The following is a 16,310-nucleotide window of genomic DNA, read 5'->3' as shown; positions in this document are numbered from 1 at the left end:
AGAAGAAGAGAGTCAGACAGTGGTTCCAGGCACCTTGAGTCGTCACCGGGAGAGGGGCAGATGGTGGGGGTATTTATGGTCCCACCCCCTGGGGACTCCGAGGCTTGACAAAACGACGCCATTTTTGGTAAATTTACCTGCCTTGCCTTTTGTGGCAACTTCTCCTCTCATCTCAACAAATAACTATGCCACTGTTCCTCTACTTAGTCATTCTTATTATCTGCCCACAAGTTTCTTTTACACTGGTGACAAGTTAAACATGCATTTTCTCAAATACAATGACACTCTGAGGCAACTTTTTGGGTGGTAGGCCATTTAAACAAGATGAACTCAGTATCACAGAAACTAAAGTTACAGTGTTTTGGGGCAGGTATTGGTATATTTGCAATCACAAATATTTAGGGGGGTATTTATCTGTACACATATGAAACCCTTCCTTTAAATAAAAAAAAAAAAAAAAAAAGAAAAAAAAAAAGGGGGGGGGAGGGCAAAATGCTGCCACATGATGAATGAAGAAAGCACAAATCAGTAAACATGGTTGAATGAGAGTATCAATTTCTTACAATCTGAAAAATCCGATATCCAAACAAACACAATTATACTGAGCATTTTGCTTTAATCAGACAGAATTTCATCAGAATTAGTTAGGCATATAGAGGTTTTACTGTACATGAACATGAAAAAAAAAAAAAAAAAATTGTACAAGTCTACTTATTCATTCACCTGGCCCTTTTAGATCACAAAAAGTCAAGCCATTAAAATGATGTTACAGAAGTTAAATTATTATATGAAACATAAACCTTACTCCATACAATAATATATAACTAGTAAATGGATAAGAGACATACTGTATTGTTTAGTGAAACGACAATATCAGTAAGTTAAAAGGGCAACATGAACACACAGGCTATGCAAGTTTGAGTATGCAATAAAACTACGCCTGAGAAGCTTAACCTCTGCTGTATTGATTCTCATTAAGGAGGTTTACCTCCCCTTACTTACTGGTTCATAACTTATGGAAATTGTACCTCAAATGAGGCTTGCAGTATGACAAGTGCAAACCTTCACTGTGCCTCATATGGGGACTGTTGCTTGGCAAGGATTAATGAACAAGTAAATAATAGATGTTCAGGTACCTGCATTATTAAAATTCCATTACTCAACATACTAAATACATACTGCACACTAATGGATTATAAAGGATGGGTATGACATAAAAGAATATGTAAAGAATATGCACACAAAGAAGCTAAATGCAGACTTTCACTCACAATTACAATGAAACAATAAGAAATGTTAAAGTATTAGGAAGCAAGGAAATCTATCTTGATCTATGTCCACTGCTACAGTCAAAGATAATGATCAGCACAATATACTGTACTAACAAAAAAAAATGCATTTTGTTAACTCATTGTAACTGTACAGACAATCCTGCACAGGCTGACACAGCCTGTAACTAAGAATAAGAGCACAGTTCAGTAAGGCCCCTTTATTTATAATCTATCTGGACTGCTATGTCAATATACAACAGAAAATTCACAATAAAGTATTGTGAGAGAAGTACTAGCTAGGAAATTATATTGCTCACTAGAAAAGCTAAGACCAGTACTGTACTGTAATACTTCTTGTAAAAAACCGTGCTCCAGCCTTCAACAGGCACAGTTTCAGGTTACAATTCAATACATACTTGCATAACTAAATTCAAACATTTAAGATACCAGCAGAAGGACAACACAATCAGTAAACAAATTATGAATTTGGATTCAGGGATATACAGTACTAAAATTATGGAATGTTTTCAAGTACAGAAACTACAGTAAAAGGGTCATAGTGCAAAATTTTTAACTATCTACATTGCCTCATATATTTTATGAAGGCTTTTCATTAAAAATCACGTTAAACTTTACATGCTCAAACATGAAACATGCCTCTATGACTAAAAACTATTTCACTTAATATAACCAACGCTAAAGTTGCCATGCACATCTGCATTTTGACTTTATTATACCTCTGAATGTGCCAAACCTTAATTAATGGTGATTCTTTTGGTCACAGTACAATATTACAAAATCTGTGGGCTCAAAGGTATTGGACCCTGATTTAACCATAACTCACAAAGAACGTTAACCAAATTAGATCGTCAATATTCACCACTTAGGGTAATTTTGAGACATGATTTTCCTTTTGAGTAAGCTTTATGTTAAACATTCCTTTTTTTTACATATCTTGCACATTAGTGATGTGTTACACAGTAATCCCTCAATTATCTGATGTATTATAGCCAAAGGCATGTCCGGAGAGTGGATCCGTCCAGATAATGGACTTCTCCCCTGGCCCCCATTTGTACATAACCTAACTTTGAAAGCCACTCTAAAGGGCCACTACAGTACACTGTACAAAACTTGTTCCTGTTGTTTAACACTACTCTATCTGGTCAAGCAGACCTATAAACCACAGCCAGGCAATTACCATGATCAAGCAAACCCATCTGTCCAAGAGGTGCCGTTCATTACACGGTCGTCGCGCAGGAACTGGGAACGACCGAGGGGGTCTCTAGCGGATGCTGGGTGAACTAACTAGCCAGACAGCACAGTGCCACCGGGCTATTCCAACATGACCAGGCAAAAATGTTCGCGTGGCCATTATTTTCACCTGGATGCAAGTACTGTATATATATATATATATATATATATATATATATACACACACACACAGTAAAACCTCGATATGACGGACTTCAATAGACTGGAATTCGCTTTTATCGGACTCAAGGAGCTACCAGACTAAATTCCTCTATATCGGAAAAAGTGTGATAAAGCCAGTGCGTCCGGACTGCCTGACCACTTCAGCTATGTTCACCACAATTAGGTAAATAAAAGACACGTTTATCAGTGTACAGTACAGTATAATTACATATACAGTATATTATACCATTTGTAGTGAAGTTATAACACCATACAGTACTGCAATGGTTGTCAAAACAGTTTAAAAACCGTTCATGCGACGCAGAACAATGTCTGATACATCAGAAAAAGTCCAGGTTAGCAGAGGGAAGTCCGGATGTCGCTTTTATCGGAACTTCGCATTTTTCGGAATGGTTTGGGCCTCAATTAGTCTGTTATATTGAGGTCTTACTGTGTATATATATATATATATATACACATATAAGTAATCCCTCTATTATCCAGACGTATATTACCTGAACAATCCATTACTCAGATGCTGTGATTTGGCTGTTCGAAACCATTATTTGTATATTTTTCCGTTTTATCCAGAGAAAATGCATGCATCCCGGTGGAAATTATGGCCATGCCAAGATTTTTGCACCCAGCCGGACAGAAATAACCTGGCGGCGCCGTCCTGTTTGGTTGGGTAGTTCACCCAGCATCTGCTAGAGACCCCCTCGGTTGTTCTCAGTTCCCGTGTGGTGACAATGTATTGAACAGCTCCTCTCAGACAGTTGTTATGGCAGCACATGTGGTGGCTTTTGTGGTTGTTCCTTACCAGCTTCATGCCTTGCTATTCCTTGCATGTCTCTTCCTAGGATGTGTGATGATGGCTCCTCCACTAAGGAAAAGGAAGAGTAATGCTCTCTTTATGGAAGTGGGAGATCTTAGGTAAGATTGATGCAGGATGGTTGAACCATGAGTGTTAACATTGACTTTATTCTAACTTACTGTGCTGTACCAAGATTTTATTCTATTTTACCAGGATTTTATTTTATTTTACCATTATGTTTTGTGTGCCCACTCCATTTTTCTTATGTAGCTGTTTTTTTCATGCTTTTTTCATTTCACTGCACAGTATGGCCCCGCAGTGGTGATTGTTTGTCTGTAGCTGATGGGTCTGCTTGACCATGGTAATCGCTTGGCTGCGGTTTATAGGTCTGCTTGACCAGACAGAGTAATGTTAAACAACAGGAACAAGTGTTGTACAATGTACTATAGTGGCCTTTTACACCGGTTTTCAAAGTTAGGGTATGTACTGTACAGAGGGGGACCAAGGAAGATGTCCATTATCTGGACGAAGCCATTACCCGGACATGCCTTTGGCTCTATTATGTCGGATAATCAAAGGATTACTGTGTACACGAACGTAGTTATGTATACTGTTTGTATATACATACTTTCTCCACTCCCTCTTCTGCCAGCAGAATCTACAGTTTTCCTATCTTCTTAGCCTACAACTACTATGCTTTTATGTTACCTACAACCACAACAATATTATAACCACAACTGTGATAGGGAGTAGGCTCTAGCACCAGTCGATCAGGGTGGTACTCCCAAGGGGAATGGGAATGCTGGTGATAGGGAGAGCTGGAGCTCCTACTTCACTAGCTACCAGATTATCTGACCATCCCCCTTCCTGAGAGTTTTGGTGTGACACTAACAAAGAGAGTAGATCAGCACACTCTCCCAAGCACTATCCTCTAAGCAGCTCAAACACTACACTACAAGCACTTTGCATATCACACAATGTACCTCACTATGTCACAGGGGCTGATGCCAGGAAGGGCATGTGGCCAAAAAACTTTGCCCTCACTACCTAGTGGCGGACCTATCGAGGGACGGTGTGATGCAGGCTCCACCAGCATAGTTTTGGGGGCCAGGAAGAGATGGGGCTCGGATCTGTGCTGGAGGGTACAAGGCACTGCAGTTTCCAGGCTGCCACTTCCGTCCAATAGAGAGGGGCCCAAAATAGGTAGTAGTGCCCCAGGAGGCTGCCCTATCAGCGGGTGTATAATGGGAGGGCAATTACAGTGCCAAGACGTGGTTGGAGGAAGTCCGTGTAGCTGTCTTGGCTGGGTGCCCCGAGGCCAATGCCACAGCAACTGGTCATGGCTAGTGGGAACTGGGTCCTAGGTCCCATGCCCAGACTTGGGACTGTGCAGGTTCGCGGATGGTGGGACCTGTGGTCTGTCTCTCCCCATTATTTTATTACAGATTATGATAAAACAGGAGAAAAATCAAAGCAAGCCTGAGGAAACTAAATCACCTATGGGGATCAGAGTAGAATCATGGAATGAGGATAGTTTGAGGGGTAGGGCGAGTGAAGTGATTGAGGCATTAAGTAGGAGGTGGGTGGATGCTGGATGTGTGCACGAGGTTAGATACAGGGAGGATCAACCAGAATGACTGCCAGGAAGGATTGTTCATTCAAGATAATTTGGCAGGGTAGAGCAGATGGATATGGTGGTATGCGTGTCCTGGTTAATGAGAAATGGGTGGAATATGTCATGAATGTATTGACAGTGAGTGAAATGATAATAGTACTGTAGTGAAAATTTTGTTCAGTGAGGTCACATTTTTATTTATATCGGCGTATGCTCCACAGGCTGGATTGGATGACTCAGAGAAAGATAGACTCTGGGATAACTTAATAAGTGTGGTGAGTGGTATGGGGGAGGACGAAATTGTAGTTTTAGGTGACTTAAATGGTCATGTAGGTGAAACAGCTCATGGATATGAAGGGGTACATGGGGGATGTGTATATGGTACAAGGAATGACGAAGGGAAATGGATACTCAAGTTTGGGAAGGCTATGAAGATGATTGTGTGCAACACACATTTTTGAAAAAGAGAGAGCAGGTTGATTACATAGGAGTCTGGAGGAAATAGTAACCAAACAGATTATTTCCTGGTCAGAAGGGCTTATAGAACGTTGGTGAGGGATATTAAAGTTATAGGGAGCAAGTAGTGTGTGCAGCAACACAAATTACTGATATGTGAGGATATAGGAGGATATAGGAGGAGGCCATAGCACGGGCCGAACAGGGTAGTACTTCCGAGGGGAATGGGAATGCTGGTGATAGGGAGAGCTGGAGCTCCTGTTTCACTAGCTATCTAACCATCCCCCTTTGCTGACCTTTTCAGTGTGACAGTAACATGGAGAGTAGACCAGCATAGTCTCCCAAACATTACCTCTAACTATCTATGCACTACACCACATGCACTTTACATTTCACACAACGTATCCCACTACGTTACAGGGGTTGGCGCCAGCAAGGGCATGCGGCCAGAAAACTTTGCCCCCGCTACCTAGTGGCGGACTTCTGGGGGGAGGCGTGGCGGGGGTTCCGCCGGCATAGATCATGGGTCCAGGGCGAGATGGGGCTCGGGCCTGTGCTAGAGGGTACAGGGCATTGCGGTTCCCAGGCTGCCGCTTCCGCCCAATAGAGAGGGGCCCGAACCTGGGAGTAGCGTCCCAGGAGGCTGCCCTATCAGTGGGTGTATAATGGCGGGATAGTTGCAGTGCCAAGACGCGCAACGAGTGTGTCCCTGCAGCTGTCCTGGCAGGGTGCCCCGAGGCCACTACCACAGCCACTGGTAAGCTGGTGGGCTAGGGGTCCCAGATCCATTGCCTGGACCTGGGATTGTGCGGTGAGTGGGACCTGTGCTGTGTCTGTCCCCATTTATTAATACTGAAGATGACAAAACAAAAAAGGTTTCAAAGCAAGCCTGAGGACAGTAAATCACCCATGGGGATGAGGGTGGGTTCATGGAATGTGGGAAGTTTGAGGGGAAGAGCAGGGGAAGTCGTTGAGGCATTCAGTAGGAGGTGGGTGGACGTGGCGTGTTTGCAGGAAGTCCGGTACAGGGGTGGATCAGCCAGAAAGATTGTTGGGAAGGACTGTTGCTATAAGTTGTTTTGGCAGGGGAGGACAGATGGATATGGAGGTGTTGGTGTGATGGTTGCGGAGAAATGGGTGGAATATGTTATGAATGTTTTGAGAGTAAGCGATAGGATATTGGTTGTGAAAATTCTGTTGGGAAGAAAGATAGCTGTGATTATATCGGCATATGCTCCACAGGCAGGATTGGATGAATCAGAGAAAGATAGATTTTGGGATGATTTAATACGTGTAGTGGGTGGTATGCGGGATGATGAGATAGTGATTTTGGGAGGGGACTTAAATGGTCATGTAGGTGAAGCAGCCCAAGGTTATGAAGGAGTGCATGGGGGCTGTGCATATGGTCTAAGGAATGCAGAAGGGGAAAGGATACTCGAGTTTGGGAGGCAACGGACATGATTGTGTGCATCACATATTTTAGGAAAAGAGACAGTAGGTTAATTACGTATGAGTCTGGGGAAATAGCAGTCAGATAGATTATTTTCTGGTTAGGAGGGCCGATAGGAGGTTAGTGAGGGATGTTAAAGTTATAGGAAGTGAGGAGTGTGTGCAGCAGCACAAACTACTGATTTGTGATATGGTGCTTAAAGAACAAATGATGAAAAAGAGGACTTATGTACCTAGGAGGAAAATATGGAAGCTGAAAAACCAAGTAGTAAGGGATGCCTTCTATAGCGAGTTGAGGAGAGTGGTGGCTGAACAGGGAGCTGTAGACAGAGGCGTTAATGAACAGTACAGAGCCCTCAAGAACAATTTCTTGAGAGTTACTGATGTAACATGCGGCTGGACAAGAGGACCACCAAGACATAAAGTAACTTCATGGTGGGATGAGGGTGTAGAAGCTGCAATTAAGGAGAAAAGAAGGCTTTTCCGGGAATGGAAGAAGGGTGGTAGCAAAGAGGAATATTTGGCTGCCAAGGCGTAGGGCTAGGAGAGAGGTATACAGGGCAAAGTCTGAGTCACAGAGACAATTACTTGATAACCTAAATCATGGGGAAAGGAAAAATATATATTAGGGTGGCAGGTCAGGTGAAGAGGGATAATCGGGATATCATAGGTGAGCAGTGTGTGAAGAATGATGAAGGAAGGGTAGTGGTGAACAGTGAGGATATTAAAGATGCATGGAGAGAGCATTATAACCGGTTGTTGAATGAGGAGTTTGACTGGGACAGGGAAGGTTTGGAGCCAGCAGATCCAGTGTCTGGCCCTTGGCCTTTGATTGATACTGCTACTGTGAGTGAGGCAATAGGCAGGATGAGGGTGGGGAAGGCAGCAGGTGTGTCTGGGTTGACTGCCGAAATGTTGAAGGCCTCAGGCGATATAGGGGTGAGTTTAGTCACTGACCTGATAAATAGGATTATTTATGAGTGTGTTGTCCCAGATGATTGGCTGAAGAGTGTAATTGTAAATGTGTATAAAGGGAAGGGTGATGCCCTGGAAAGAGGGAATTATAGAGGTATAAAGCTTTTAGATCAGATAATGAAGGTAATGGAGAGAGTTTTAGAAGGTATGATTAGAGAAAGAGTGAATATTGATGAGATGCAGTTTGGGTTTATGCCAGGTAGGGGGACCACGGATGCCATATTCATTGTTCGACAGCTTCAGGAAAAATATATTGGTAGGAGAAGGGATCTTTATTTTGTTTTTGTTGATTTGGAAAAGGCCTTTGACAGAGTCCCTAGAGAGGTGGTGAAGTGGGCAATGAGAAAGCTTGGCTTGGAGGAGTGGCTGGTTAGGGTGGTTATGGCCATGTATGTGGGTGCTCACACCCAGGTGAGAGTGAATGGAGATTTGAGTGATGAGTTTTCCGTGAATGTTGGTGTGCATCAGGGGTCAGTCTTGAGTCCCATGTTGTTTATCATGGTACTTGAAGCCCTTCACGTGACTTTAGAAACGGACTCCCGTGGGAGTTGTTGTATGCTGATGATTTGGTGTTGATTACAGAGAATGAAAGGGAGGCGGAGGAAAGGTTTAGGAAGTGGAGAGATGGTATGGGGCAAAAGGGTTTAAGGGTAAATGCAGATAAAACAAAAGTGATGATATCTAGGGTTGGTGGCGGTACTGTCAAAGACGAGGGAGAGTGGCCATGTGCAGTTTGCCACAAGGGCGTGGGAAGTAATTCCATCTTGTGCGGTGTGTGTGATAAATGGGTGCATAAGAGATGTAGTGGTATCAGAGGTAGACTGCGAGATAATGCTGATTTTATGTGTACGGCGTGCCGGGGGTGAGCAGGTGGAGATCGTCAGACGTGAAAGAATTGAACTTGCTGGTGAATCTCTTGAGTGTGTGGAAGAGTTTTGTTATTTAGGAGACATGTTGTGTGCTGGAGGTGGGGCTGGAGCTAGCTCTGTGGCTAGGGTGAGAAGTGGTTGGAAGAAGTTCAGGGAGCTCTTGCCTCTCCTGACATTGAGGGGGCTCTCCCTACGTGCTAAGGGGTCTTTGTATGCAGCGTGTGTTAGGAGTGTAATGCTGTATGGCAGTGAGACCTGGGCAGTGAAGGAGGAAGACATTCGCCGGCTCAGACGTACAGAAATGACAATGATTAGGTGGATGTGCAGTGCGTCCCTGCGTCCAAGGCCTGGAGGGGCTGGGTTTACAATGGAAGAGTTGAGAGGTAGGATGGGACTGGAGTGTATTGGTGTTGTGATGAGGAGAGGTAGATTGAGGTGGTTTGGACATGTGGAGAGGATGGGGGATGATAGTGGGGTGAGGAAGGTGAGAAGTGTTAATATTGGGGGTGGGGTTATGAGGGGTAGACCGAGAAAGACATGGGACGAGGTCATTAAGTGTGACCTTAGGGTTAAGGGACTGAACAGGGAGGCTGCAATGGATCGTGCAGCATGGAGAGCCGCCATTAGGTGACCAAGGCCGACACATGCAAGCATGTTGGAGCCTTTAAAAACGAAAACGATGTGACATGGTGCTTATGGAGCGGGTGATGAAAAAGAGGACCTATGTACCTAGGAGGAAAAAGTGGAAGTTAAAAAATCAAGCAATGAGGGATGCCTTCTATAAGAAAATGAGTGGTGACTGAACAAGGAGCCACTGACAGAAGTGTTAACAAACAGTACAGACCGCTCAAGAACAATCTCCTGAGAGTTACCGATTCAGTGTGTAGACGGACAAGGGGCCCCTCCAAGACATGAAGTAACCTGGTGGTGGGATGAGGGTGTAGATGCTGTAGTTAAAGAGAAAAGATAGCTTTCTGAGGGATGGAAAAGGAGTGGTAACAAAGAGGAATACTTGGCTGCCACACAGGGGGGTAGAAAAGATTTACAAGGCAAAATCTGAGTCTCAGTGATTTTTACTTGATAACCTAAATAGTGTGGAAAGGAAGTATATGATATTTAATTTGACAAATCTGATGAAGAAGGAAAATAGGAATAACATAGATGAGCAGTGTGTGAAGAATGAACAGTGGCGATATTAAAGACACCTGGAGAGAGCATTACGACAAGTTGTTGAATGAGGAGTTTGACTGGAACAGAGAAGGTTTGGAACCTGCAGATGCAGTATTTGGCCTTTGATTGACGCTGCTATGGTGAGCAGGGCAATAGGCAGGATGTAGGTGGGAAAGGTAGGTGGTGTGTCTAGGGTGCCAGCTGAAATACTGAAAGCCTCAGGAGATATAGGGGTGGGGTCAGCTACTGACCTGATATAAAATTATATATGAGTGTGTTGTCCCAGATGACTGACTGAAGTATGTAACTGTAAAGGTATGCAAGGGACGGGTGATGCCCTGGAAAGAGGAAATTACTGAGGCATAAAGCTTTTGGACTAGACAATGAAGGTAATGGAGAGAGTTCTAGATGGTATGATTGGAGGAAGAGTGAATATTGATGAGATGCATTTTGGGTTTATGACAAGCAAATGGATCACTGATGCCATATTCATTGTTCGGCAGGTTCATGAAAAATATATAAGAAAGAAAAGGGATCTGTACTTTGTTTTTGTTGATTTGGAGATGGCCTATGACAGAGTCCCAAGAGAGGTGAACTGGGCAATGAGAAAATCATGGAGTGGCTGGTTAGGGTGGTTATGGCTATATACATGGGTGCTTGCACTAAGGTAAGGGTAAATGGAAATCTGAGTGATGAGTTTTCTGTGAATGTTGGTGTGTATCAGGGGTCAATCTTGAGCCTGTTGTTGTTTATCGTAATACCTGAAGCCCTCTCACGTGACTTCAGAAATGGACTCCTGTGGGAGATGTTGTATGCTGATGATTTGGTGTTGACTGCAGAGAATGGAAGGGAGGCGAAGGAAAGATTTAGGAAGTGGAGAGATGGTATGGTGCACATGGACTTAAGTGTATTCCATCAATCCATCATCCAATCCTACATAAATGCAGATAAAACAAATGATGATATCTATGGCTGGTGGCAGTACTGTCAAAGAAGAGGGAGAGTGGCCATGTGCGATTTGCCACAAGGGCATGGCAAATGATTCCATCTTGTGCAGTGTTTATGATAACTGGGTACATAAGAGATGTAGTAGGATTAGAGACAGACTGTGAGTAACACTGATTTCATGTGTGTGGTGTGTCAGGGAGAGCATGTGGAGACTGTCAGGCATGATAGGATTGATCTTGCTGGTGAGTCTCTTGAGTATGTAGAAGAGTTTTGTCATTTGGGAGATATGCTATGTGCTGGAGGTGGGGCTGGAGCAAGCTCTGTGGCTAGAGTGAGATGTGGTTGGAAGAAGTTCTGGGAGCTGTTGCCTCTCCTGACATTGAGAGGGCTCTCCCTCCGTGCTAAGGGACCTTTGTATGGGGCATATATCTGGAGTGTAATGCTGTATGGCAGTGAAACCTGGGAAGTAAAGGAAGAGGATATTTGCAGGCTCAAACATACGGAATTGGCAGTGGTTAGGTGGACGTGCAGTGTATCCTTAAATGTGAGGCCTGCAAGGGCTAGGTTTACGATGGAATAGCTCAGAGGTGGGATGGGATTGGGATGTAGTGGTGTTGTGATGAGGAGAGTTAGATTGAGATGGTTTGGGCATGTGGAGAGGATGGGGGATGACAACTGGGTGCAGAAAGTGAGAAATGTTAACATTAGGGGTAAGGGTGCGAGAGGTAGACTGAAAAAGACCTGGGAGGAGGTCATCCAGTGTGACCTCAGGGATAAGGGACTGAATAGGGAAGCTGCCAGAGATCATGCAACATGGAGAGCTGCCATTAGCTGGCCAAGGCCAATGCATGCAAGCATGTTGGAGCCTTTACAAACAAAATTAAATTAACTATGAATGATGAATGATATTTGATATCTGAAATGGATTCAATGGACTCGCAAATGCAAATTCCTGTCAGATGGGTTCAAGTATTATACATCTATTGTTACAATCTACTACATGAAGGATAATTCACTAACTGCTGTCTGCATCCCAAAATTTAAGACCAGAATTAATGAATACAATGCCGTGCATCCAGACACATACGGTACTTTTCAGTGAAAATTTTGCTCCCAAATTTCACCCCTACCATAAATGGAAGTTGCTGATATTGTCAAGGAGATAAACTATACTGTGATTTTTGAGACTACTGGCAACACTGATGTGATGACATCTTTAGTGCTGGTTGCTCTATGGTAACCTCTCAAATACAACAAATAGGGTGAAGTTGCCTACTAGTGGAAAAATATTAACATAAACTGTAAAAAAATGCTGGAAATGAAAAACAACATCTGTTGATGACAGTTGTGGTATTTTTCACTCTTAAGAATTACAGCTGAGATTAGTGCAATATTTGCAGCACACTGAAAAAAATCAAACCAAAAGTGGTGTACACTGTACACATCATCAATTGGAAGTAATGGTTCATACAGACCCGGAAGCACCACCAAAATATTAAACAGGCACACATACACATAAAGCAATGAAAATATTTACTGCATTTTTATGCTAATTTCTTGGAAGACGTAAGCAAAAATAAGAATGGAAAATTTTGTTACTAAATCATGTTCCTCAACACTGAGAATGGGCTGTGTACTTAAATGAATTAGGACAGAAGGTCTTTTAGTTGTTCACCTGGTAGGTGTAGGTAGAACTTTTGATTTACAGTCTGTAATTACAACCTACTCAGCAAAAGATGGGAATACAGTACCCTCGCGTCCAACACGTGTTTGTCCAGCACGATTCGCGTCCAGCACGGAGAGCAAAAAATTAGTACAATTTAATACGATTTAAGTACTGTAAAATGGGTGCGTAAGCATAACACGGATGGAGCTCCAAGAAGTGGGTGAAATCCGCAGAGTTCGCCTCTAGCACGATCACCCCTGGTCCAACACTGTCATACTGGACGTTCCCGTGATGCTGAGAACCAATCAAAACTTCCAATCAAGTAGCCTCCCCTGACCACTATCGTGACGAGATCGTGATGTCGCCCAATGAAAAACGCTTCTGCTCTCACGTGATGTTTTGTTTAAATTTCTCCTGCCACAGCGCCACTCAGTTGCATAATTTGCATTGGACGGTGCTTTTTTCTTGCTGCATTTTCTGCCCTTGCTACTGCATTTTACTCAGCTCATGATGCCTAGGAAGCCTTCTGAGAACCCCAAGAAGTGGCGGCACCTCCCTCAGGCCACCAAGCTAGAATTCACCGAGAGGCAGAAGAAAGGGGAGAGGAATTTCGAAGGATTTATGAGGGAGATTGAGGAGGAGCAGCACCCATTACCCACTAGTGATGCCAGCAGCCATCCTCTGGGGACCCAGTAGGACTACCTACAGCCTCAGATACCACCTTCCATTCCCAACAAGCCCACCAACACTATCCTGAAAGGTTAGTTATCATTCATAGTACAGTACCATTCATTATAATTACAGCAGTACTAATATATATATAGGTATATGGTATGTATATAAGGTGACTTTTCCTAGGGTTGCTGACATAATTCATTTTTCCCCATAAGCTCTGTTGTTTGTCCAACAGGTTTTGGGTCCAACACGGGACCCATGCATGACAGTATTACCGTGTTGGACGCGAGGGTACTGTACAAAGGTCACTTTTTTTTTTTTTTCCTCCTTACTTATTGCTGAACCTGAGATACATCTTCATTTACAATATTCATCTCTTTTACCTGCTTCACTGCCAATTTTCTTTCTTTTTAATTTGTTTTCCTTTCTCCCTCAATTCACCAATCACAGATTTATTATCTGTCAAAGCACATGATTTAACTCTCTTTCTTCCTGTCCCCTCTGCATTTTATTCAGGTACTTTAGTGTACTACATTACCTTTATTTAAATATATACATACTGTAATATGTTTTATTAAATAAGTACTGGTAATCACAGATTTCCTCACTACAGCACTAAGTAAAGAAAATCATTAAAACATTAGTGTGGGAGCAATGTACTGTACACTCCTAAATTACATGTAGACTGCACACCATGAATTATATGTAGGGTAGGAAGTAAATTATGTTGTTCCATTATAACCAATGCCACAACTTTTTTACTCACTTTTGTTGTGCTTTATCACCAATATTCACTATCCTTACCCATATCACCATGATCTACTATAGTTTACTGATAATGGAAATGTAAATATAATGCCAAAAAATTACACTGGGGGAAGGGATATAACAACCTTACACCCTGTTGGGACATGCAGAAGGCAGGCACACATCACTTGGTGAGCTGCTTGGCACTCCCACAATGCTGCCAAGGATACTGGCTCCATTTGCACCACTGCTTAAATGGTGACTTTGGCGGATTTGTGTGACATCACCTCAAATGGGATAAGGCGACTCCACCCTACTATTAAACCCCTGAATGTGGGAGGCCTTCCTCAGCTTACCGTAATGAAAACTGTAACAGTACAGTAGTGCACCAACTTTCGCTACAGCAGGATTCGCGGAATCCACTTTCGCGGCATGCACCAAATATTCCCTAACTTCCACTTTCGCTTGAAAAAAATCGATTTTCGCGCACAAATTTTGGGTTTGGGACAATATTTTGAACTTTGAATTTCCTGCACCGCCTGCCCGCAACCCACCGCCATCTTGAATGACGTCATGTCAACACTCTGTCCACCCATTCCCGCCATTGTGTACGAGCGTGCTAGCTCCATTGTGTTGGATTCTCACGGTTCAATGGCCTCTACTATACCTGGTAGTGTGGGGAAAGGGCCTGGTGGTGTGGGGGGAGAGCCTGGTGGTGTGGGGGGAGGGCCGGGAGGCAGTGGTGGTGATAAAAAGTGGCCGGGACATTCAAAGTCGGGAGGAAAGGCCAAGGCTAAAAGAGAGTATCGTGTTGGAGTGAAGAAACGGCAGTATAATAACACCTCAACCTGGTCTCTGTGGTATGTTTCTCCTCATATAATGTGTACTGTACAGTTTTTATTGTTTGTATCTCACAATGCAATGTACAATAGTGATTTGATGTACTGTACTGCAAGTGAAAATGAAAATCTGATGTTACTTTAGGATAACCGGGAACCAATTAGCCTTTTTGCCATAAAGACAATGCCCCAACTTTCGCTAATTCCACTTTTGCGCATTATTTTTGGACCCAATTAGGCGCGAAAATTGGTGCCCCACTGTATATTTTAATAAATAAGTAATAAAGCAATCCTAAAGAAGTTTTAACCTTACTTCTTCTGGCTGCCGCCAAATGAACTTATTTAGCTAAGGAGTCGCCTTTCATCATCTCAGGGTTAAGTGCTGCCTATACACAGTATTCCACTGATCAAGTACAGTTCTAGGGCTTAAATATTATTCTGAGCACTAATAACTCTGTAGTGATAATGCTGTACGAAACTCTACAATAAAAAAACATTTGAATAATATGACTTCCATTCTACTATTCAAATATCTCCACTCATGCATTACTACCCTACTGGTAATTTAGTGGCAAGATTGCAATTATGATACTGTACTTTATTGTACACTTCTAAGTTAATAGTGTACAGGTGTATCTTAAACACTTGGTACTGAAAGCATTACCATCACTATCAGATGTCAGCAGCTCTTCCTTAGAATAAGTGATACTATTTGAAGGAGGGCATGAGAAATCTGAGAGACACGGCGATGGGCAAGAAGCTTCTGGATGGAGTTGTGGGTGAGACAGTTCCAGTTCACAGGTGAGGTCTGAGTGACACAGTAGTGCAACATCCTCCTCCTCGTCCTCGAGTGCACTCACATCATCGTCAGTATCCATACTGCCACCTTGCACTAACTCACCACACTTTAAAAACTGTAATGCAATGTACAGTATTAACCAGAGAGATATACTGTACAGCACAATAATCCCCAATTTATCTGATGCTGCATTACCTATGTTATTATCCAACTAAACAAAAAAAAATCTGGCTGAATTAATGCAATGACAATTTTTTAGTGCAATAACCAACAGTGTTAAAGGAAATTAAAATTTTCAAACTGTCTTCCACTCCCTGCATCACTGATGATGCCCACCAAAACAAAGCCCACTGTCCACACCATTTCAGTCACGGAGAGTAAGACATCCGGTGTTGGTGTGTGTTAAGTTCGTCATAGAGTTTGTAGTCTTTGTTCCATACCAGAGCTTTTGGAGGGGCTTAGGTTCCCTGCCTTTGGACTGTGTGCATGCCTGTGGCTCCTTCTGTGGAAACTAACAAAATGTTTATGTAAATACGCACACAGCTGGTGCCAGTCTGTCTCTTTTAAGCTATGTATCATACCTTACATAGCTAGCTGCCTGCTT

The 16,310-nt window shown here is 43.0% G+C and overlaps 1 protein-coding gene across 1 annotated transcript in view; it reads right to left on the bottom strand.

Annotated features, from left to right (window-relative positions):
• The window catches only part of Snx21 (Sorting nexin 21), a 39,771-nt gene extending 23,671 nt beyond the window's left edge, over positions 1-16,100 (bottom strand). The window contains exons 1-2 of the mRNA XM_080279346.1: positions 16,043-16,100; positions 15,572-15,821 (exon numbers count right to left, since the gene is read on the bottom strand). Of these exons, the coding sequence (XP_080135472.1) occupies positions 15,572-15,821; positions 16,043-16,069 (277 nt within the window). The 5' untranslated portion in view covers positions 16,070-16,100. The remainder of the gene's footprint in view (positions 1-15,571; positions 15,822-16,042) is intronic.
• Between the last annotated feature and the right edge of the window lie 210 nt (positions 16,101-16,310).

Source organism: Coenobita brevimanus, chromosome 78, assembly GCF_032717465.1.
Source record: "Coenobita brevimanus isolate Jiangsu-jjx chromosome 78, ASM3271746v2, whole genome shotgun sequence".
In the NCBI taxonomy this organism is placed as follows: Eukaryota; Metazoa; Arthropoda; class Malacostraca; order Decapoda; family Coenobitidae; genus Coenobita; species Coenobita brevimanus.
The sequence above is the reverse complement of the archived record's forward strand: the minus strand, read 5'-3'. Positions and strand labels throughout refer to the sequence as shown.